This window comes from Tympanuchus pallidicinctus, unplaced genomic scaffold (genome assembly GCF_026119805.1).
Source record: "Tympanuchus pallidicinctus isolate F22 unplaced genomic scaffold, pur_lepc_1.0 scaffold5, whole genome shotgun sequence".
Lineage (NCBI taxonomy): Eukaryota > Metazoa > Chordata > Aves > Galliformes > Phasianidae > Tympanuchus > Tympanuchus pallidicinctus.
The window spans coordinates 29,054,964-29,078,139 of record NW_026294769.1 but is presented as its reverse complement, the minus strand read 5'-3'; the positions used below and the strand labels follow the sequence as shown (position 1 = coordinate 29,078,139).

General features: G+C 37.5%; 2 protein-coding genes across 5 annotated transcripts in view; both read right to left on the bottom strand.

The window, feature by feature from the left end:
* The window catches only part of MYOM1 (myomesin 1), a 289,844-nt gene that overhangs the window by 182,045 nt on the left and 84,623 nt on the right, over positions 1 to 23,176 (bottom strand). The window lies entirely within an intron of this gene.
* Positions 1 to 23,176, bottom strand: part of LPIN2 (lipin 2) — a 38,658-nt gene that overhangs the window by 12,659 nt on the left and 2,823 nt on the right. For 3 of the 4 annotated variants that reach the window (XM_052703456.1, XM_052703455.1, XM_052703452.1), the window contains exons 2-9: positions 11,985 to 12,185; positions 9,444 to 9,539; positions 7,706 to 8,004; positions 3,793 to 3,900; positions 2,697 to 2,820; positions 1,538 to 1,859; positions 1,196 to 1,295; positions 658 to 845 (exon numbers count right to left, since the gene is read on the bottom strand). In XM_052703456.1, coding sequence (XP_052559416.1) covers positions 658 to 845; positions 1,196 to 1,295; positions 1,538 to 1,859; positions 2,697 to 2,820; positions 3,793 to 3,900; positions 7,706 to 8,004; positions 9,444 to 9,539; positions 11,985 to 12,176 — 1,429 coding nt within the window. In that variant the 5' untranslated portion in view covers positions 12,177 to 12,185. Of the gene's footprint in view, positions 1 to 657; positions 846 to 1,195; positions 1,296 to 1,537; positions 1,860 to 2,696; positions 2,821 to 3,792; positions 3,901 to 7,705; positions 8,005 to 9,443; positions 9,540 to 11,984; positions 12,186 to 16,929; positions 17,285 to 23,176 lie in introns of those variants that run through there. The other variant, XM_052703454.1, reaches the window with a different exon arrangement.

Below are 23,176 nucleotides of genomic sequence, written 5' to 3'. Positions count from 1 at the left end.
CACAGGAAGGAGAAATAAGAAATGGAGGTGTATTTATTCTGAGCCCTAATAGTAAGCTCATAAAATTTCACTTGATGCCTTGAGATGGGATGACCATTAAATAAGTAATATTAAAAATAATCATGAAATTACATGCTCCTAGAAGTTCCCTCAAAAATGTACAAAACTTTAAAGATAAGCAGAACTTTAGGAGAGAGGATTTAAATGGTTAGAAAGGTAAGTGTTAACAAACATTTAAGAAGGGAAAGGCAAAGCAGGAGAGAAGATAGTACTAAATAACAATATATTCATCTCCCAGAGGCTTAGAAAACACTGAAAAGAAGTAATCAGGCAATTGGAAAGAATGCAATTTGTGAAGTTCTACATCTGATTAAGCAAGAAATTTCAGCCAGAAATAAGAGTGGTCAGAGATGCAATTATCAGTATGAAAAAGGAGTCAGAAAGTTTCTCAAGATACAGTGTGCTCTTGAATAATTTGAGGCTAAATTTCACAATCTCTGCTTGGCAAACGCCAATGAAGTTTTCTAAAATTCTCCATTTTCTTTTCTTAATGTAAGCCTAATTAAAGGCAAAGTCTTCATAAAAATCAGAGCATTGAAGGCCCCTCGTTTAGCCGCCTGAGCTTTACAAGCACTTATCATTTCTCTTCTCACATACCTTTAGAAATCTCGCCGTTCTCATTGAGACCTCCACAAAGTGAGAGCGTGACGTCAGGCAAATCCATGGCAGAATCAGACATGCATTCTGTGCCACTATCAGCAGCAGCACTTCCTACTGATTGGGGTGACTGGGAACCAGAAAGGTTGTCTGACTCCGTCCATTGTCGGAAGCCTGGATCAGAATCACTACAGAAAAGAGAATCACATTTTCCATAAAGACTTAAACACAAATCAGACACCACCAGGACCACCTTCAACCCTTTATTATACTGGAATATCCTAACTATCACCTGCAACAAAATTGGATTTAAAGGAAGAAGAGTTCCTCAACATTCTGTTGTCGCAGAGCAATATCATGCTCCTCAGTATTTACCAGAATGCTGTAGAATAAGATTAGGACTGTTTTTTCCACAAAAGCCTAGTTCCATTATCTAATAAGAACTGGGGCTCATGGTCACTTAAATCATCCACACATTAATTCATGTAGTTTAACTGCAGAATAAGCCCAGGTCCATGGAATCTTAATTCAAAGCTACCTTTTGGGAAAGTAGAGTGCTGCAACTTCAGGTTCCAAAGCCTTTAGGTCCTCCAAGTAAATATCATCAGGGCCCTGGTGATGACTTCGCTTGTGCACCCCTGTTAATTTTAACAGTCAAGTTATTGAGATGAAGCTATCCAGACACATTAAATACAAACATAACTGCGGATGATTCAGAATTAAAGCATTCATAAATTGAAGTTTAATCACAGTTAAAACTTTAATAATGATTAAGACTTTAAATAGGAAGAACTGAAAAAGTACATTTTGTACTTTTTCCACTATTGCCTCACATTTGGTATATCACCTGAAGGAGACAACCAGCAGTTTTATTAAGTACCTTTCTTTTTTGAAGGAGAGTCAACTTTTGCTGTTGGCTTTGTTTCAGGTAAAGAGTCCACCAACAGTCTGGAATGATGGTCAGAATCTAACGGTAAGGAATCTTGTGGTTCTATAATTGCAGAAGCAACAGAATCTTTAACATCCATCTGCTTAAGCATAGGATGAGTTCTTGGCTCAGGTTTCAGGACTGTACAGACGGAATCTTTCACAACATCATCATCTTCAACTTCATCAGAGCTGAGGATGACTCTAAAATGAGTCTTCTCTGATGGAGTAATGGTAGCTGTTCTGGGATGTTCCAGTTTCTCTTTTTTGCTTATCTGAAAGACAAAACTCCACTCAATCCTTTCACTTCACAGACTGATTTTACTCCTCTTTTAATATTAAAAACTTGTACCCAAAGGTAATTTTGCCAGTAAACGAGGAGTCTGGTCACAAGTACACTGATAAGAATTTCAAGATTTATTTTAGCAAGAAAGAATCATAAAGATCTAGTCCAACCATCAATCCATCACCACCGTGCCCACTAAACCACATTCCTAAGAGTCACATGTACATATTTCTTGAACAACTGCAGGGATGGTGATTCCACCACTTCCCTGGGCAACCTATTCCAGTGCCTCACCACTCTTTCAAAGAAGAAATATTTCCTAACATAAAACAAGTTCCGTCTTATTAGTGAAGCTGCCTGTAACAAAAGCTTTTTACAAGCTTGTTGAACAAGTTCAGTAAAGAAAATGGCACGGAGGAGGTTTTGACATGACAAACCATGGCAAGGAGAAAAAAAAAAAAAAAAAGAAAGAGCATGATGCATCAGGACAAATGCCATCAGTTGTCCCAAGAGTTAAAAAATTTATTAAGGCTACCATACCTCTAGAATGAGCTAGAATTTAGCCTAAAATAAAGACCAATGATTTCCAGAAATGTTTTATTCAGTTTCTAGCTAAAAATTAGAAAACTTTTACATTGCCACTGTAAGGTTTTCCATAACTACTTCAGTCAACAAAGACTGAACAAAGAAGATTATCAACCAGCCACAAGAGGGTGCTACTTCCCTATTTCAGCAAAGAATTCTACAGAACAACAGCAGATTTCCAACACGTTTGTAGTGCATGATGTTAAATATGCCAAATCTCAGTATACAAAGTTCAAGATACCTTGGTTGATTCCGGGAATCCTCCCCATGTCCATTCCATGTGAGATTCAGATCTGAGCAAGCTCTCAGCAGGTTTAACTTCTAGTTCTGAATCACTTTTAGGGCAGACTGGCTCAGAGTAAGGGCTAGCAAACCAAAAGAACAAAAAAAAAAAAAGGAAGAAAGCTACAGTGTTTAAAATGCATTTGTTGTTCACAGTTACTCTTGGTTGAGTTTTCTAGAGCTTAACAGAGCTTCAATTATTCTGTAACATGGCAAGAAGCCCAGCAGGGTTTTCAGACAGAAATTAGGTTAAAACCAAAATCACATTAAAGGACTTGCACAGCAATCACCCTAAACAAGTTCCTCCAATGTATCTGCAGTGCAGGTACAGCTCTTTCCTAAGCCTACCTTCTGCTAAAAAACACACAAGCCATAAATAAATAAATAAACATAACAGAAAGAAAAAAGTGTAATCTGAAAGTAAGGCAGAAAACAGCTTTTAGATCCTTGGCTCTGTAATGATTTAGTATTTAAGCTTCCTAGGATAAGACCTGAGTAACAGAAGTCTTGCAAAACTAACTCATGAATGTACAAAGTAACACCAAATCACACCCACAGCTGGGGAAAAAAATATTAGCAAGTTACAGTCAGAGAGGTAAGAGAGATCACTTCAACACATCCTTCAGACTACACAACTTATTAAAGCTCCGTCCAAATTTTCCTACAGTGGTTACTATGTATGCATCAGAATACATTCATTGATATTTACTTCTAATAACTTTTAAGTCAAAGGAACTCACTCTCAAAAAAGGGGAGAAAAGTGTAATTTAAAAACTGTTTTGCTCTTGTGGTCTTAGGGAAGAAAAAAAGCAAAAGTTCGTTTTGCTGTAGCATTTATGGATGGGAAAAGCCCAAATCTATCTCTTCTTAAATAGGGGTTTTATATGTGGGAAATTCTCAAAGTTCCACATATGTAGCACACACTGCATTCTTATCACAAAAGCTAGGCATGTTGCATAGTTTCACAGATCAAGAAAAAAACTGAGTAAAATGCACATTAACTTTATTATAATTATTCATCTTCTTAAGCACAATGACATAACAAAATGACTCACTTATCCAGAGGGGACCAGTCTCCATCAGATAATGGGTAATGATCCTTCGAGTGATAAATCAAAGATTCTTTTTGTTCTTCACCTTTTGGTGAAGAATTTGAGGATCCTCTGTTGGAAAAAGAGACATTTAGTAAGTCAGCAATAAGAAATTTGCATTACTAAATTCAGTTAGAAACGTGACCTGTATGTTATTAAAAATCCAAGATCAAAAGAAAGAAGTGTACAGGTTGGAGAATCCACTGATCGCAGCACACCTGCATACAACTTAAAAAGGAAATAGTAACTAATACTTGAAAATATTATCAGCTTAAACAAACCTACTCCTCTGGCATCTTATAAGTCAATATTGAACTAGGAAGTCACAAGACCTTAAGTGATATCATTGTCTAGGGACAGCTAATACTACCAAACCCCATAACTCTTCATTAGATAAACAGTGGAATCACTGAAAGTTAAATAGAAAAGGCAGTTTTGACACCACATTTTACAGTTGCCTATTTCACAAGTTAAAATATTAAGAAAACAAGAGCAGCTACTGGCTACATGATTCACCCACAAGTTTGTAGATAACACACACTACAGTGAGTAACTAGATGTACTGCACTGAACAGCAAGGTTTTTTGGAACTGAGAACACTACTCAGTATCTGTAACAAAAAACACCAAGAACCACTGAATAGGAATGCATTATATTCTACACAGAAATCTCTTAAATATTTCCCTCATAATTACTTCAGATCTTTTTAAAGCCTTGTGAATTCACTTGAATAATTAACTATTCTTAGGATATGACTAGAGGTTAGATGAAGGGCATAATGGCTACACAGCACAAATAATACAAGGAAGATGAGCACGGAATTTGAGTAAAACACAAAATAAATTATTTTAAGACACTACTATGGAAAAAAGTAAGATAGAAATGTTTCATACTATATACTGAGTACTGCAAGAGGCAAAAGGTGTTGCCAAACAATTAAGAACGCATACTAGAAAGTAATTTTAGTCAGGTCCCTCAGTATTTCAACTTTGGAGGGGGACAAGATGACAAGTAGGTCATAGTAAACAACTAAAAATCCAAACGCAGTCGAAGACCACTGAAAAGAAAATGGGAGAATTGATATTAGACCACTGCACTCCCGTTCATAAAATATGGTTTTACTAATAATTCTGAACCACCTATTTTGCAACATTCTGTAAGACAGCTACCCACTTCCTCTCATTCAGTTTTCAATTTTATACGTTATCTAAACAGATAAGACTTCAGAGGCAGATAACTTCTTTCAGACTGATGCACTGTGTGGCTAGATTAAGAAACCAATGAAAGTCATTTAACATTAGATTGGAGTGCTAATGTGAAAGTTAACGTCCAGTGAATGCATTTCTGAAAACACAGATAAATTGCGTGGACTGAAATGGAAAATCCTTTCCATTTTGCAGGATGAGAGAACAGACACGACGCAATACCCTTAGTGCCTGAGAAATAATGCCCTCCTATTCCTTTCTGAGCATACACACTAATATTAGTCATCCTGGTACTATTTTAGGTAAACCAAACACTAGTAGCATAACTAAATCTGTGGCACATACCGTCATAGTTAGAAAAGACAAAGGATATTATAAAAAAAGCTGCATAAACATTTGGAAAGAGATTTTGGATTTTCCCAAGAAACAGGAAACAGCTTGTCTTTCACACTGTAAGAAAAGAACTAGATAAGACATGATGTACTTGTATCTGTGGCTGAATTTTTGACCTTCCTGTCAGAACACCACTCTTCCCTTTTCCTTTCTTGGTTTCACTCTGAAATCCACCATAATGTTTAGTAACAAATAAGGTTTTATTTCTGTATTGTTTTTTTTTCCCCCAAAACAGGGTTTTTATAATAATAGCAATAATACTAATAACAATAACTTAAAAACTGCTGATATCACCTTCCATCCTCGCAGGATGTGAGAAGATAGCTTTACATTTATTTACTTTTCTCCCCACAGCTGCATCTTCATCTGGGAAATTAATGGCCTTGCCATAGGCATATGCATTTGAATTCCTGTGTTGGTATTGGAATGACTGTATATGAACTCCCCTAACAAATACATAGCCATGAACTTATCTTAGCATCTCTGGGCTTGCGTTGCTACAATTTAATTGTTGTTCAGTCCTCCAAATACCTGTCACTAGCATAAGAGCATTCTTTTAACAAAAAATTCTTCCTTTCACATCACAACTCTCCGCTCTGAGAATGAACTTGTACTGGTGTTTTTGTTTATTTAAAAATAAACAAATAAAAAGCCTGTTTGATTCTTCATTCTCTAAGATCATCCAGTTCCAAACCCCCTGCCAAGGGCAGGCTTGCCACTCACGTGATCCAGATACTGCTGTCTCACTGCTCTTGCACTGAAGACTGAACACAAATCTATGCTGTGTCCTAAAAGTCCCCCATACACACGCTAAAAGGAAGGTTTCTCAGTTCATTTTCTTAAAGCAAATTATTCTTGTATTTTCCAGATCAGATATTGAATTTACTCAGACAGTATATTAAGTATTAAAGCTGTTAATAAACCAGTAAGTTTTGCCTAAAAATCAACTCTGCTTCTTTCATTCAATGGCCTAAGAAACTTCCACGGAAAACTGATGATTAGGTTTTTCCTGGAGTTTATGTATTTAAATGTTGGATAGTTTTCATCTATTACTACAATCATTCCTATTACTCAGGCAAGCTCCTTTGGTTTCTTAGTATGCATGACAAATTTACTACAGGCTCCAATTTACTAATAGTATCCACTAGGAAATATAGGACAATTCCTTGCTTTAACTACACCTATGTAAAGGGCTTTCTCTATTAAACTGAAGGATCATGTATTTCTGTAGCTTTCAGTTATCAAAGTAAACTTTAGGTTACAAGAGAAGTCCAATTCAGATGTGGTGTACTACAAACATTCCGCACTGCAGTTTGTGTAGATGTTTTCAAACACCTTACTGCACCAATCTACCTCAGAAAAGTTACACTGAACTTTTTAATTGCTAGCCACAAGCAAGACCAGGACAACACTTCTTCACATGTTACTTCTACAAGCAGCACATGCTTGCAGCCTGGAATATCTACTATATCCCAGGCTGTATTAAAAGAGGAGTGGCCAGCAGGGAGAGAGAGGTGACTGTTCCCCTATACTCAGCTCTTGTGAAGCCCAGTCTGGAACCCCATCCAGGCCTGGGGCTCCCAGCCCAAGAAAGATGTAGAGCTCTTGGAATAGGTGCACAGCAAGCCCATTAAGATGATCAGAGGGCTGGAGCACCTCCCCTGTGAGAAAGGTTGAGGGAACTGGGCTTGTTTAGTCTGGAGAAGAGAAGGTTACAGGGATACCTCATTGTGGCCTTCCAGTAATTGAAGGGAGCATGGCTGTTTAAAAGCGTGGATAGTGATAGGACAAGGGGGAATTATTTTAAACTGAGACAGGGAAAATTTAGATTAGATATTAGGAGGAAGTTTTCCATACAGAGGGTGGTGACACACTGGAACAGGTTGCCCAAGGTGGTTGTGGATGCCCCATCCCTGGAGGCATTCAAGGCCAGGCTGGATGTGGCTCTGGGCAGCCTGGTCTGCTGGTTGTTGACCCTGCACATAGCAGGGGGTTGAAACTGGATGATCTTTGTGGTCCTTTTCAATCCAGGCCATTCTACGATTCTATGATTTACAAGAATGGGCTTAAGTGGATCTCATACTTATAATGAAACTGACAAACTTGAATGATTCTGTAAGGACACAGAAGATCATGATGTTGTATTTTGTTTAAGGAAAAACCTACCTAATGTCTATTGAAAGTTATGGATTACTTGTGTAGAAAAAAAAAGTACCAGTTACTCTTTAAAGGCCCAAAAATGCGTAGTAACAGCAGTTAGCCAATACATAATAGTTTACCTTAGGGGCTGAACACTTTTCTCGTCATCTGAGCTTATTTCCATTTCAAAAATCTCTTCTGTCCCAGTAGAAGAAATTTGATCTTCTTTCCTGACATCTTGTTTGTATTTCTTTCTTCTTCTTTTTTTCTTTTTCACTGATCCTGGGGTGAATACAGTCTCCGTTTCCATAGCATGTGGAATTTCTGAGTTTGTACATGTCCTCTCACTTTCACCTGATATCAAATGATTGTCAGTGTCTTTAAAAAACTGATCTTCAGTAGGTATTGGAGATGTGGCCAAATATGCAGGAACTTTTTCCTAAATAAAAAAAAGAAATAAATAGATTCTCAGTCAGTGGAATGGTATTTAAATTCTTTGCTTTGGAGCACATGGTTCTATCCATAAGAGATGATGAAGATGATTAACAAAACTAGGCTAATTAAGCCCACTGCTGTCTATTTATTATGAAACAGATTCACAGAAAGGTGCAGGTTGGAAGAGACATCTAGAAATCATGTAGAGAGGGGTTTGGAATTAGGTGATCTTTGAGGCACCTTCCGATCCAGGCCATTCTATGGTTTACTCGGGTTAGAAGAAAACGTATCTCCTACACATCAAAACAAAACCAGCACCAACGCTGTTAACAGTTTAGTTAAAACTGACTGCCCACTGAAGAAACAATCCAGATGAAATCTTTATGAATCAACCAGGTGTTTATTTACATTGTAACAAGAAAATAAAATATATCAAGACCTACACCAAAAGGAACACTATGAGAAATAATAAATATGAAGTGGGGCAAAAGGGGAGGATAAAGAAAGTGCATAGCTAGTGGTTACCATTCCTGCTTTCTGAAAAGAATCTCAAGACTGATCTATTCTCATCAACAGCTAACACAACAGCAGCTAGAAGAACTGCTTTCAGTTTTGATTTTACTCTCGGTGTCTGCTGAAACAGAACTCAAGTTTTCTTTCTCATAAATATTATGACTTCCTGCCCTAACTTAACATTTAGTACACTACTCTAAATGCTTATTTACTTCTTCCACTTAAAGTAATATTTAACCCTTTTCAAAATGAGCGCTTCCTCTCTTTCTCAAGCAGTAAACACGGAGTGTCATAAACCAGTAAGCAGATCAAGTTCATTTCCTTGAAAGACACTGATTCCTGACAGTGAATTCACAGCTTCACCTTTCACTTCACAAAGACAGACCTTTTCCTCTAAATCTTTTACATTTTTATATTTAAAATTCCTTTCCCTTTATCTTGCTGAAAAAAAATGCAAACATCCAAAAGTGAACCAATATGTATGACTGAAAAATTCTGCAATTACACAAGTTCCATATCCTTAGGAACTAGGCTAAAGTTTATCTCTTTTTTTTTTTTTTTTTTTTTTTTTTTTCCCCAAAGGCTTGTTTTTCCCCATTGGAAAAGGTCTTAGGCCATTAATTACTATATTCCAATACAACATAGACTTCAAGTCAAAGAAGCTATTATCAATTGGCGACAGTTCCATAAATAAATTATAAAAAACTGTGCTAAAAAGTGTAAGAAAAATATATGCCAAAATAATCAACCTTCATTAGCACAGAGGTCACTAAAACAAGCTATGAGAATGTATGCCAAAAAAAAAAGGCACAGCAATCTGTATAACTGCAGGCTTTTAGAAGTAGTAATATTGACAGTACTATGTCAAGAGCTTTTAACACAGCACTCTTAACACAGTATTGTAGCCATCACAAAGCACAAATCTCTTACATTTTCCTCTTCGGTTTCTTGTACAAAGAATGCTTCTCCATTGTCACCCAGTTTCATATGAAGATCAACAGCATCGCCATTAATTTCTATATCAATCTGTGAAGAGATAATTTAATGTGATTAATTCATCACAGGTGAAAGCATTGACCTAAAGTCTTGCTAATCTCTGATAAACTTTATTCCATTGTATGATCATCACTCTTTCTCTCTCCTTCACTTTTTGAAAGAAATTTGTTACAATGATCTCTATCTTCTTAACTCAAAACACGCCAGGCTGTTAGTAGAGATCCTAAAAGCTACAAGAAAAAAGTGGAGAAATGTGGAAAGCATCTGATGGTAAAACATAGCTCACCTAATTTAGAGCTGTAGAACCATAAACCATTGATTTAGTCTTTCTTTCCTAGAATAACGCTGAATGACTGAAACTATTCATGTTTACCTGCTTAAAGTTCAACCTCAATTGGAGTCTCATACAAATCAGAGTCTCAAAGAGCAAAAGGTAAAGATGACAAGGTAGAAGCCTCCTGAAAGCAGGTTTTGTTTTGAGAAATAATGTTCAACCTATATTTCAATAGGATAGACATTTCCCACAATTCTTTTTGCAACTCAGACATTGGTTCAGATTTTCCTTCTCAAGAGTTTACGGGAACACGACACGGCACCACAAACCTTCTGCAGCCTTCTGCAACAACCTTTTGCTTTCGCAAATGGAAAATATTTCTAAGCTCATAAACAGGCTCTTTAACTTACATTCATTGCACAGAATAGAGATTACTCTTCCCAGTGCATATAAAATATAGGAAAAATAATGTATTCTAAAAAAAAAAACATAACTATTTTAATTCCTCTTCCTAATGAAATATTGGACAGCCAATTAAGATCCATTTCAAATTTTTCTAAACAGAATGTTTGAAGTTCAGATAAAATTACCTTATTTTTCAGTAAATTTATTTAACTAATGGTATCTGTCTACATGTATTAAGCCTAAGTAATGCAAAATCTAATATTTGTCAGGTAAAAACATGATGGACTTGCCTTAAGGTATAAAATGCCACTGGCATTTCAAGTTATATATAGTTTAGACACTTTGGTCAAAATGAGATCAAGTGAAATATTGTAATTGCTATGGGACATTCAGTATGTACATTACTCAAGATCCAGTTTCCTGCCAATGCAAGAACAAAAATTACCTTTCAAGCCATAGCTAATATGATAAGAATACACACATTCATAGTGACAGTACCATGATGTGAAATGGCCAGTCCAATAGGAAAGGGAACTACTTCTAACATTAGCACATGGAAAGCCAAGAATAATTAAAAAATAAAACACACTACAATACTAAAAAAAAAAAAAAAAAAAGAAAAAAAAAAAGAAATTATCCTTGTATTCAAATTCAGCTTTTTATGTGAATAAAACCACAAGCCAAAGAATACCAAACACAGGTGATGATAAATTACTCTTGTACCTTGCTGAAAATATACTCAATTACATGATTTGTTGCAGAATTGTTAAGAAAAAATATTCAACTTTCTGTCAACAGTGTGCTCATTCAGAAAATACTAGCAAGCAGGAAAGCAAAACAAAAGAATCATTCAGGAAAACTGCTGATAGGCTGTGTTGTGACAAACTCACGACCTTAATGCATACAACTCCTAGTATGACCACTAGGAACCAAAAAAAAAGCCCAAAACATAAGTGTTTTTTTTCTAGCAGGATTTTCTTCTCCTTTTACAAGAAAAATATAAAGATGGGGGTAGTTTCCTTCAGTGCTGTTGCCTTTCTTAGAAAAACAGTATCTAATCCTGAAGTGTTATGACCTGTTTAAGTCAATTGGTCCTTCAGTTCATTTTACATCAAATTTCAATCCAACTCACTCCTTAAGCACATAATTACTGAAGTCTATGCAAAGGGAATGACAGGATGATCTACACTCTGGTAGCACCACTGTCTCAGGCTATTGGGTTGGGGATTGTATCAGGTTCTCTTTCAAATAAGCCTGTAAATGGATGAAGTTTCATTCTCAATTTTTATTTGCTTGTGGATAGTATTAACTGCATTTCCTATTGCATATCAATATTAAACAGAGTTAGAAGGAGTAATACTTATGAACAGGTCATCAGCATTCATGATGCACTCTATTTGTCCCCCAGACATTCCGAAAACAGTTCCTTCAATATCAGGGATCAGTTAAATGTTATTAAACCTTTATTTCCTTGCAAACTTGTATAGTTAAATAGTCATATAAATATTTTAAGACTGAAATATATATGCTTGTATTAATCTTTTTTAATAATTCAAAAGCTGTCAAAGTTTTTGATGTTGTTTTTTTTTTTCCTCCCTGCAGAGTCCTTAGATTACCACAGGAAGTTCTACCTTGCATTCCAAAACTCAGAGTCCGTATAGCATATATGAGAAACTGCTCTGTACTTAACTAGACTGCTAACTGGATATGCAGGGGGTTGAGACAAGAAAGAACAGAGGAAGGAAGGGAATGCATTGGTATTCCAAAGTTTGTTTTGGTGCACTTTCTGAACTTACCACTTTTTCTTTGGAGCGCAAGACCCCAAGCTTCCCAAATCGGACATGAAAAGGAGAACACTGGTATGTACCATCCTGCTGCCGGACCACAACAACATCAATGCATCCTGAAAGGGTGGCCTGATTAATGCCTTTGTACAGCTCCTTCACAGTAACCAGGACTTGTCCTGCAAGTTGTCCCACGTAGTTCATAGTCTGAAACTAAGGGGAAGAAGGGGGGAAAAAAAAAAAGTTAATTAAGAAAACGAAAAGTTTCATTTCTTTTTTTTTTTTATTTTAATCAAAAGGCATATGTTACATCACTTAACAATTACTCTGCTTAATGTAACAAGATTTACACAAATACCTTGAAGCCAACAGGATTTTGAGCCAATTCTCATATTATGACCAGTCTCTGCAGCTACAAAATCCTTATTCTTAATAGCAAATTTATTCAACAGTGTCATGAAACAAGCAATAGAAGCCTTTTCAACATAAGTTATGGGCATATAACTTTTTTGAACAACAGGGCCATCAACCTTCAGAATCTGAAAACGACTGAAGAAAGACTTCTACCCATGGTAGATGATACCAGAGAATCAAAATTACTAAGACTTTTCCATTAGCTTTTGGTTAAATAAAATTTCAGTAGGTGTCACCTATAGCTACAACACATACTTCTCCAAAAAGCTTAATGAAATTTGGAAGTATCCATATTTAAAACAGCTGCTGAAGTAATTTGCTCTGAGAAAACACGATGAACCTAGCAGAGTGACCTTGTTCACTTTCATCCATAAGAAGCAAGCACTGACCTACCAGCTAACAATCATTATTTCTATAGAAATTACATCCAAAGAATAGACATTAAATGCTAAATATATTTTCACCCATAAGAAGCCCTAATCAAGTTTACATACTCACGCGATAACTTATTTTAAGGGTGAAGTGTCATGACAGTAACTAATTCCCAGAGGCTTCGTGAAGTTTCAGCCAAGAGAAAAGATGGCTTTTACAGATTCTGTAGCTGGTTATTCTCCTGATATCATGAGATTGAAAAGAACAGTTCTAATCTAGGTAAAGAAAGCCTTGCTAAACGAAAGTGGGGAGTTTAGGACAGAACAGAAAAAAAGGAAGATGAACAGAAGATGACCGTGGTACAGTTGAACTGGACAGACATTACTGGGTACTATTATCCACTAAAAATATTCATGTGATCTTTTGAATGCCTGTAAGCCTTTCAGACTAAGAATACAAGGTGAACTACATCAGTCAAAAAGAAATGAAGCCCGAAGACTTCTGAGATGATCCCAGCTTTAATAGAATGAGGCAGGAAAATCATGAAAGCATTCTAATGGAAACCTAAGAGCAATCCTTCCTCATTTTGTCAACCAAAACATTTTAAAACCGAAACTGCCAAGTCCTAGTCTTCCTTATCAAGTTATGTGGAGAGGATTTATTTCTCAAATTTAAATATGACTAAGCAATATCTGGTAGGCTTGAGAAGCATAGAATGGGGAAAAATTCTTCTACAGTTGCACTGTCCTTTGAAGTAATGTAAGTAAAAAAATTTCTTCCATTCTTATAGTTACACTGGTACTGTTAGATGCCACAGACGTAAGACCCTTTTGAATGAACGTACTACACCCTGTGCTACAGTAAAGAAGGCTTGGAAGGCTCAGAATGGAAGTAACTGATGAATTGCTTAGATAACAGTGGCAGTAATGGGAGGAAAAACTTTTGCACAGTACAGTTTTGTTTAGATGCACTAAGAAAAAATCTTAAATCTAACCTTCAATGCAATCTGAAACCTTGTTCATAGGCTACTAAAAATAGATAAAGTACAAGCAAATTCCTCTCCACAAGACTTAAAATGAAAGATGACAGCTTAACAATCTCAATTTCAAAAAGATTTTTGAATTAGCCACAGAGTGACTACGCTAGGTAACATGCTAGAGGATTTTCTCCCATAGCTTCTGTACAATATGGTTGGTGAAGACAAGAACATATTGTCAGTGAGTGGCTAATAAAATTAGCAGAATGGACTCCTTACCAACAATATTAGATTAATAAAATTGTTTCCTTTACAAGTAGTTCTATGTACAACAACAAACCTGACTGCTCGCTCACAACATAGCAGCTCACTTACCAAAGAAGGAAGGCCCTGCTTCAATCCTTCCTCACTCTCCCTTCTTAATAAGCTCCCTTTTACCTCAAGCAGCTGGCAAGAAGATACCCAGTTTTCATCTTCTTGTTTAAGCCTGCTCTGCTCACAAAGAACATGGCAAAAATCACAGAAGTGTGAAGCCCCCAGCAGCACGAGGGGTCTCTATGGAACTGACTTTCATGAAAAACAAAGATTTTAAGATTCCAAGAATCAAGAATAGACACCTTTAATACAGCACCCATTTCATATACTACATTTCAGGGAACAGGACTCAGCAATTAATGAGAAGTAAGGAATTCTCTCTCACTTAAGCAGTGACTACTTTAAAGATGAGAATTTCACACCAAACATCAGGAACTGAGTTCAGCTGGTAGATACTCTGGTTTTCCCTCACAGACATGTACCTGACCTCTCCTAACAACAGAAAATCACTCCCCAGAGCTATAAGATTAAAATCATTTGCCTAGTGTACATACATCCTTGCCTTATTTACATAGCTCACAGCACAACATATTTTTTTAAACACAAAACAGAATTACCACTTATGTATGACAAAGTTATGAACTTTTGAACCTATCGAGTACTACAAACAATGGCTTATAAAAGTTTTCTTTCTTTGTAAAGAAGTGTTCAAACAAGCATTGCTTTATATATAGTCAGCAAATAAAGTTCTAGGTACTATTTTATATTCTTGTTTATCAGCTTGTAGCCGTATCTTCTACAGCACTTCTCTTTCTTCTCTTGTTACAAAGAGCAGCTTTGTTGTCACCATAATGAATAGAAGCTAATTCTCCAGTTTTCTGGGGAACCACTGGAAAAAAAACAGACGTTCTACATGCCTCAGAAGTGTCGATACTTCAGTAGCTTTGGGATGGTAGTGATCCAAATGATATCCAGAGAGACAATTCCTGTAAAACAAGGCTTACAAGGCACCTTCCATCATAAGCCACTTGCTATCCCTACAGTAACAACAACTTTCAGGCATCAGTTCTGCAATTCAAGACACGCTCGATGGACAAGAAAGAGTAACACAAGTAAAGAAAGAGCAACACAGCAACATTCCACAACACTGTTCAGTTTTTATTTGTTTTGATAGCCAAACAATTATTTGATGCAGCCAAACTCCAGAACTCGTATAAAGGTTGAAGTTGTGACTTTTGGAACTCCAGAGAGATTATTTTTGACTAATTAAGCAATACTACCTAGTTGGCAAGAAAGAATTTGTAATAGTATTAGAATCCTCAGCCATAAGTGAAATGATTGCTAGTTGGAATGGAGGAAGGGATTTAAAATACACTGTTCTATATTATAAAGAAGTGTTTTTTCTGTTGTGTGTTCTTAACTTCCGGCAAGAAGCCCTCGTGCAGCAAGAGTCAGAAACTGAAACTGTGGGCAGGCGGGAGGAGGAAGGGAGGACACAGAAGTAAATACAAAAGGAAACAGCTACTTTGGAAGTTCAAGAGCTAAATAAAAACCTGTCTCCTCTACTTAAATAGCCAAAGCTGTTAAGTTCACCCTGAGTATGCTGGTTGAATTCCTCATGCTACAGGAATGAGAAACAGATTGGCTCTCAAAAATGATCTCTATCTATATCTCTATATACTATTGAGATATTGACCATATCTCAAGTTAAGCATTTATTAAGTATTTAAATAGTCTACACAATAGCTGGCTGAATTTTAAGAATTCACAAACCAGGGAATGCATACATTAGCAGAGCTAGAATGAGAGGCTTTGCAGAAAGGAACTACCATCCATGTACCACTAAAAAAAAAAGTAATTTTGGCTGCAACAAAACCAACAAGTCTTCCTGAACGATTTATTTTATGTTGTTCAGGAATGCTCACATACAAAACACGTGATAGATAATGCAAAAATTGTCCATAAATTCGTGTTTCCTCTGCACTTCACTCCAGTCAAAGCAAAGTGTTGGGGGTTTTTTGGTGCATGTTCACAAAGGTGACACCTTTAACTCAGTGTACCAGTTCTGAACAGTACAAATGCCAACTGCAACAACAGAAAAACATGACTGCAAGTTTCTCAGAGGCCAGCTGTCAGATTGCTCCAGTGAGATACAGCTCTAGAGGGCATGACTTTGGATGTGGCTCTGGGCAGCCCAGTCTAGTGGCTGGCAACCCTGCCCACAGCAGGTGGGTTGAAAGTAGATGATCTTTGAGGTACTTTTCAACCCAGGCCATTCTATGACTCTACGACTTTTAACTATGGCAAAAAAATTACTTAAACGGAGATCTTAGCTTGTAAGAACATTGATATTATTACATCCTCCTTATTTTGAGATACATTTAGAAGATTGAAAGATAGTCTAATGTGCGATGTAAACTGTTCACATGATAAAAACAGTAAAGAAGTTGCCTATTTTTCAAGAGATTGGGTAGAAAAGAAGAAAAATCACACATAACATTGGCTTCCCCCAGTTCATCTCATCTTACCTATATTTGCATATGTCCATGAAGTAGCAGTTTTGCTTAACCAGAGAAAGTCTTTTTGAAGAGTTTTACTAATTTGTACTCTGATCACCAGGGGAAAAAATGTGACCACACAAAGCAAAAGCACTGTAGCACAAAGTCTACTTGACAAGAACAAGCCAGCAAGCCAACAAAGAAAGTAAATCAAACCAAACCTGCCTTTGCTCCCAAGTATAGGTTTTAACTTAGAAGCCAGGCAAGCCCGTTCGACACCCGATTAAAGTATGCCTTGTATTAGTAAATACAGACTGTTAATTTTTTAGATATTTTAACTATGCTATAGGCACCCGTAATTAGCGATAAGTGTCAAACTCACCAAGATTCCAGAAGGAACCTTCTCATGGGCAGAAACGCTTTTACTGAAGTCATCTTCAAAATCATACTTTTCTGAGAAATTCATCTCAGAAAACAGCAATCTAACTTTCCAAAGTGCAAGTAAACGTGAAGTTCACAGCCATATCAGAATGCCGTATCAGCATTTCTTCTCCATCCATAGAGGGATAGGAGAATTATGCAAAACTTCTGGTCTTCTAGAGAAAGACATTCGCTACACTTTCCCACGCAGTACTAAGGTTAAAAAGGAAGCGTTTCTTTAAGAAACCTCACATAGAAACTCCCACACCAATAGGCTTTGCTTGAAATGTCACAGCCCCCTTGCACTCTGAGATAAGTAATAACAGGGACAGACTTTGCCATATGTTTGCACTGATAGGTAATGATCTTCTATGACGTTAAGTCACGTGGCTGTAGCTGAGGCTCCCACGAACAGCAGCAGGGATTTGGTTAATGATTCTTGGGCATTAGCTCACTTGCAGACTTTCTGACCTCTGCTGTAACTTCAGCACCTGCAGCGGCGTTCAAAGTTCTAGCACAGCCAGCAGCACAGCATTCAGGAACATCAGCTGCCTCCCCACGTGCCCGCTCCCTCTGCTGATCATTTCATCTGCCTGACTATTCAGGTTTTGTACAACAAACACGACGGCAGTTCCAGCTCTGCTATTTGTGGGCTGCTCGTCACCCTTTTTTCAAATAGCACTGTAACAAGAAAGAGCTAACTGATATTAAGCCTACACTAAAGCACACATCAAAATAAACATTTTGTTTCTTGGGGAAATTTTCCTGCTTCATGAAAACGGAATTGTTTTAAGCTGTATAATTCGGGTGTGTGGACAGTACATACAAATCCGTTGTATAGTTGGCTCCGTAACTAAGAATTAATTTTTCTGATCTGAGGAATTTTGGAATATTACTTCTCCAAATATCATGGGTAGGTGAAATAACTGAGGAAGCGTAGCAGTACAGAGAAATTATTTATTCCTGCAATGTGGGGATAGGAGACATTCTCTGAATTGATATTCTCCTAACATAGACACATCCTTCCTTACCTTACACATGCATCTTCTCTCACTCTCCACACCTCCAGTGCTGCTACTCTGTGTTGGCTACAGAAAGCTGTTGGACTACCTGAATGACAAGCTAAAAGATCATCTAGGATTCCATTACCAGCTTTGCTCTATCTTCACTTAAGTTTTCTACATTGATACGTTAAACTTTGATGCACAGACAATAAATCACTTTACTGGATGCAACCAAATTGCTTTTGGGTTCCTAAAATAATTCAAGAACTACAGCCAAGGCCAAAATTAATCAGTCTTGATGATGTGCTCCTGCTTGGAGTGTTGGGATTGCTACATCCACAGTAAGGTTGTAATAAATTGCTCCCATCTCTGGGTCCTTTCCTATGTTTTCCTTGCAGCCTTAATCCAGTTCTTCATTTTGGGTAACCCATTTTACTGTGGGTTAGTCTCAGAATGCACACACAAGTGTTTGAATGAGTCTCATAAGTAAATAGTGCTGACAAAGATCAGTCAGCATCCCATATTACATTTCTTCTCCGCTTTTTGTGAATCTACGCATCTTATCCCATTGCTCATTACTCAGAATCCCTGATAAAAAGTATGATTGCATTTTTAAAATCATACTTACCTACAGTAAGATTTATGACATGGTTGATTATATTAATCTAGTTTTAGAGCATCCCAGAAATACAGTATTATTTTCACCTACACAACAGAAAACAAAGTCCAGGAGATTAAGATTTATTTAATCAAAGTTAAAAGTTGACTTTGCAGAGTTTCCCTGGTGAACATCATGAGGTTCAACAAATCCAAGTGCAAGGTTTTGCAACTCAGTCAAGGCAACATCCACTACCAATACAAGGTTGGGCATGAAAGGATTAAGCACAGCCCTACCAAAAAGGACCTGAAGTGGGAACTGGACACAAGCCAACAATGTGACCTTGCAGCCCAGAAAGCCAACTGAATTCTGGGCTGCATCGAAAGAAGTGTAGCCAGGAGGGTGAGGAAGGTGATCCTGCCCCTCTGCTCTGTGCTGGTGAGCCCTCACATGGAGTACTGCATCCAGATGTGGAGTCCTCAGTGCAGGAGACACGAACCTGTTGGAGCACGTCCAGCGGAGGGCCACAAAAATGATCCAAGCAGTGAAACTCCTCTCCTATGAGGACAGGCTGAGAGAGCAGGGGCTGTTCAGCCTGGAGAAAAGACTCTGAGATGACCTGATAGCGGCCTTCCTGTATCTAAAGGAGAGCTATAGGAAAGAAGGAAACAGATTCTTCAGCAGGATCTGTGGTGATAGAACAAGGGGAAACGGCTTCAAGCTTAAAGAGGAGAGATTTAGGTTAGATATAAGGAAAAAAGTCTTTTACAGTGAGAGTGGTGAGGCACTGGAACAGGTTACCCAGAGATGTGGTGGATGCCTCGACCTGGAGAATTTCAAGGTGAGGCCAGATCAGGTGTCCCTGCTGTGGTGTCCCTGTTCATTGCAGGGGAGTTGGACCAGATGGCCTTTAGAGGTCCCTTCTAACTATAAGGATTCTACAATTTTATGATTCTATAAACACTTTGTATATTCAAAACATTTCTTCCATAGGCTACATGTATACGTGCAAACTGAATTCACATATCCCAGGTGATGATTCAAAGGAATAATAAAAAAAAAGGCTGACAGTGAAAATTTAAAGTGATTTTATTTTACTGTATAGGAACTGTAGAAACAGCATGGCCAGAACACAGCCATAGGACTTTTCCCCAGCTTTTGTCAGTACATTTTGTCAATTATTCTACATTCCGGAAAGAAGGAAGCAAGCAGTAATCCTACAGATAGGAGCATCGATGAAAACACAAAAACATAACATTCACAGATCAAGGTAAATTTGCTGAGACAATGATTGAGGCAAATGTATCCTTCTTTAATTAAGAAATCATAATACATACACCAAGCATGGAACAACTTTTGCCTACATCCTACATCTTCATTTTGACACGGAAAAGATCCTTAAGATCTTCAGAATCTTAAAATTCCAAACTATTTCTTCATTTCCATGCACTTCTAATGCTTTGGCTATACAGTGCAAACAAAGTGGATGAGTTCCTGATTCTCCTATAGAGATGACAAAACACAGACTGGAGTCCTTGGAGGTGTTCGAGGCCAGGTTGGATGAAGCCCTGGGCAGCCTGGTCTAGTATTAATGTGGAGGTTGGTGGCCCTGCCTGTAGTGGGGGGGGAGGGGGGGAGGGTTGGAGGGGTGGAGATTCATGACTCTTGAGGCCCCCCCCTTCCAACCCTTACCATCCTGTGATTCCACAGAAGCAAAAAAAACAAAACCAAAAACTAAACCAACAAAACCTACTAAAGGAATGAGAAGTCTTATCACAAGTACCAACAGCACAGAACAAGAACCTAAGCAGTTAAGAGATGCTAGAGAAACACCTGTGAGATAACAGCAATAATGCACTGACGCCTAAACTGGTGATTAAAAATGAGTAAAATCAAATGTCTGGCTTTCCATCTCTGATGTAAGAAGCTAAGTTCAGTTTCTGCAGGATCTCCTGTTGGATAGGTAGTCAAGTTTAGAATATTTTTAAGGGTTTTTTTTTTTTTTTATTTCTGAGAAAAATAAAAGGGAGCATAACGTGAAAGAAAGGCCACAATCTGCAGGGCCTGTCTCTTCTGTTACATGTCACCAGCTGTATATCAATGACTTACTAACAATTATCTGATTCCAGTATTATAGCATCTTTCCTTAACTTGAGTTTTCTCCATTTTCAAGAGCATATACAGCAAGTTTTATTGATAAAGCTATCAGTGCCACCAAAAATTTATTACATTCACACAAAAAATATTCCTGTCTATATAAAGACATTTATTTCTTTCAAGACACTGAAAAAGCAAAGCTGGCTAATGCAAGACTGTACTCTTTCAAAATCTGCACAGGCATAATCCACACAGAAGCTTGCTACATTCAACAGCTGAGCTATTTCTGGCACTGCAGACTCTCCCACAGCCACATCATCCTTTGTTGAACTTATTACTACATACATAACACAGTAACCAAATTTTCTGAATAGAAATTCCATCCATCTCATTTTTCCTTAAAGTAAGAGAAGCTGACAAAGCTTTTCCTGTATGTTTTCAGAAAGCTGTAATTATTTCCCTTGTGAGCAGCCATTATTTGGTTGCACTTCCCACTAGAGGGAAGAAAAGCCTTCCCATGCTCTGCTTTGCCTCAGGTGTATTTACGTTTTCTTCCGACCCTCCAGCATTTCAAAATCAAAGCACGTGTATTTAAGCAAGAGAAGCATCCTATCTATTAACAGTGAATAAACACAGCGAGGCTGGCACATATCTTCAGAACAAATACGCTGATTCTAAAAAGCATACATGAAACATCGAACTTCTAAATATACTATATATAAACAAGAAATCTTTTTCAATTAGCAGACTCTATATCATTTAAATTGATGCCTAAGTACCAAAATAAATTCAATTTGCACTGAAATGAATGCTATTTTATTAGAAAATCGGGTAAAAATGCTGAATTCCCACACACATAGGTATGCACAGCATGAGATATTTGGAAGAGGAAAATTAAATCTAGCTGAACAAAGCAGAACGTGCTTATTCATTCATCACACACAATCTATGGGCATTATTAAGTTTTAAGAAACACAGACCACATACCTATCTGAAAGATATTTCTCCTCACCCACAGCACATAACAGCACATCTGCACCACACAGATGAGACACGGTAAACCTGTAAAGCAGCCTGACAGATTTCTTGTTCCTGTTAACACACACACTTCTCATCTGAAGAACTGGCTTTAAATGACCACTAAGAATTTTATTTTTTAAAAAATCACTACATGTCAGTTCACACTGCTAACTAAATTCTGTTGTTATCCAAGTGAGAAACAATTTATTCCTTCTATAATGGAATCTCAGCTACAATTTATTATTCAAAACTCTTCCTTTTAAGAACTCTGTAAAGGGTTCTTTACATTTTTCCTTTAAAAGGCCTGTAATAGCCATCAATCCAAGAAGAAAAAAAACACAAAACAAAAATCCCTACATTTCCAGAGGAAACAACACTATCAAAAGAAGGTTACTAAGTCTAAAGACATGGCCTAAGACTGCTTTAGTATGAACTATGTTAAACCAGGTGGCTGTGGATGCCCCGTCCCTGGAAGCATTCAAGGCCACTCTGGATGGGGCTGTGAGCAACCTGGTCTAGAGGGAGGTGTCCCTGCCTATAGCAGGGGGGTTGGAACTACCTGACCCTAAAAGTCCCTTCCAAACCATTTTATGATGCTCAGCCACACTGAACTGACACAAAAATATCACATGGTACACTAGAGACTTTTCTAATATCACTTCAAATGTTTACATTTCTGCTACTGAAATTCAACATTTTGGATAAAGAAATGGACTATATGCTTACTTAAAACTCATCTCTGTTTACTCAGTAGAGTGCAGCAACAAACAGATCTCTCTTAGCTTTAGGAAAACTGAATCATAAAATGGTTTGGGTTAGAAGGGGCTTTTAATATCACCTGGCTCCAACCCCCTGCTATAGGCAGGGACACCTCCCACTAAACCAGGTGGCTCAAAGCCCCATCCAGCCTGGCCTTGACTGCTTCCAGGGAAGGGAATGACTCAGGAAAACTTCCGGTGGTGTGTTGTCAAATTACTGCAAAGCTGAAAGATACTGATAACAAGAAAATCCTTAACAAGGGGAAGCTAGCTTCCTTCACTTGGAAATTCCCTTGAAATAGAAACAGAAGAAATAATTACATGTCTATTTTTTTTCTCAAAGAAGGACAAACACTAATCCCTCAAGAGCACAGGTAAGTTCTGTCTTCAAATACGAACACGCTCTGGAATGACAGTTGCATATTAAACCAGCCTGGCTGCTCCAGTAGAAACATAATCCCCGATGTTTGTAACAAAGGGGCGAGCACAGCTAGGCAGAAGAAATGCTCATTTTTACATGAAGCAATCTTTGCAATAGCAGCAACAATTTTCTGTGCTCAAAGTAAATAATTTTATTTGCAAATTTTTAAAACCTCTGCTTACCGACATAACATAGATACATTTGCAAAGTATAAATATGCTGCATTTGTGTTACTTTATAGCTTTAGAAGTGCACGTTCAATGACTCGCTAGACAGAATAGCTCATTTGAAAGGGACCGAGCTCAGGAACT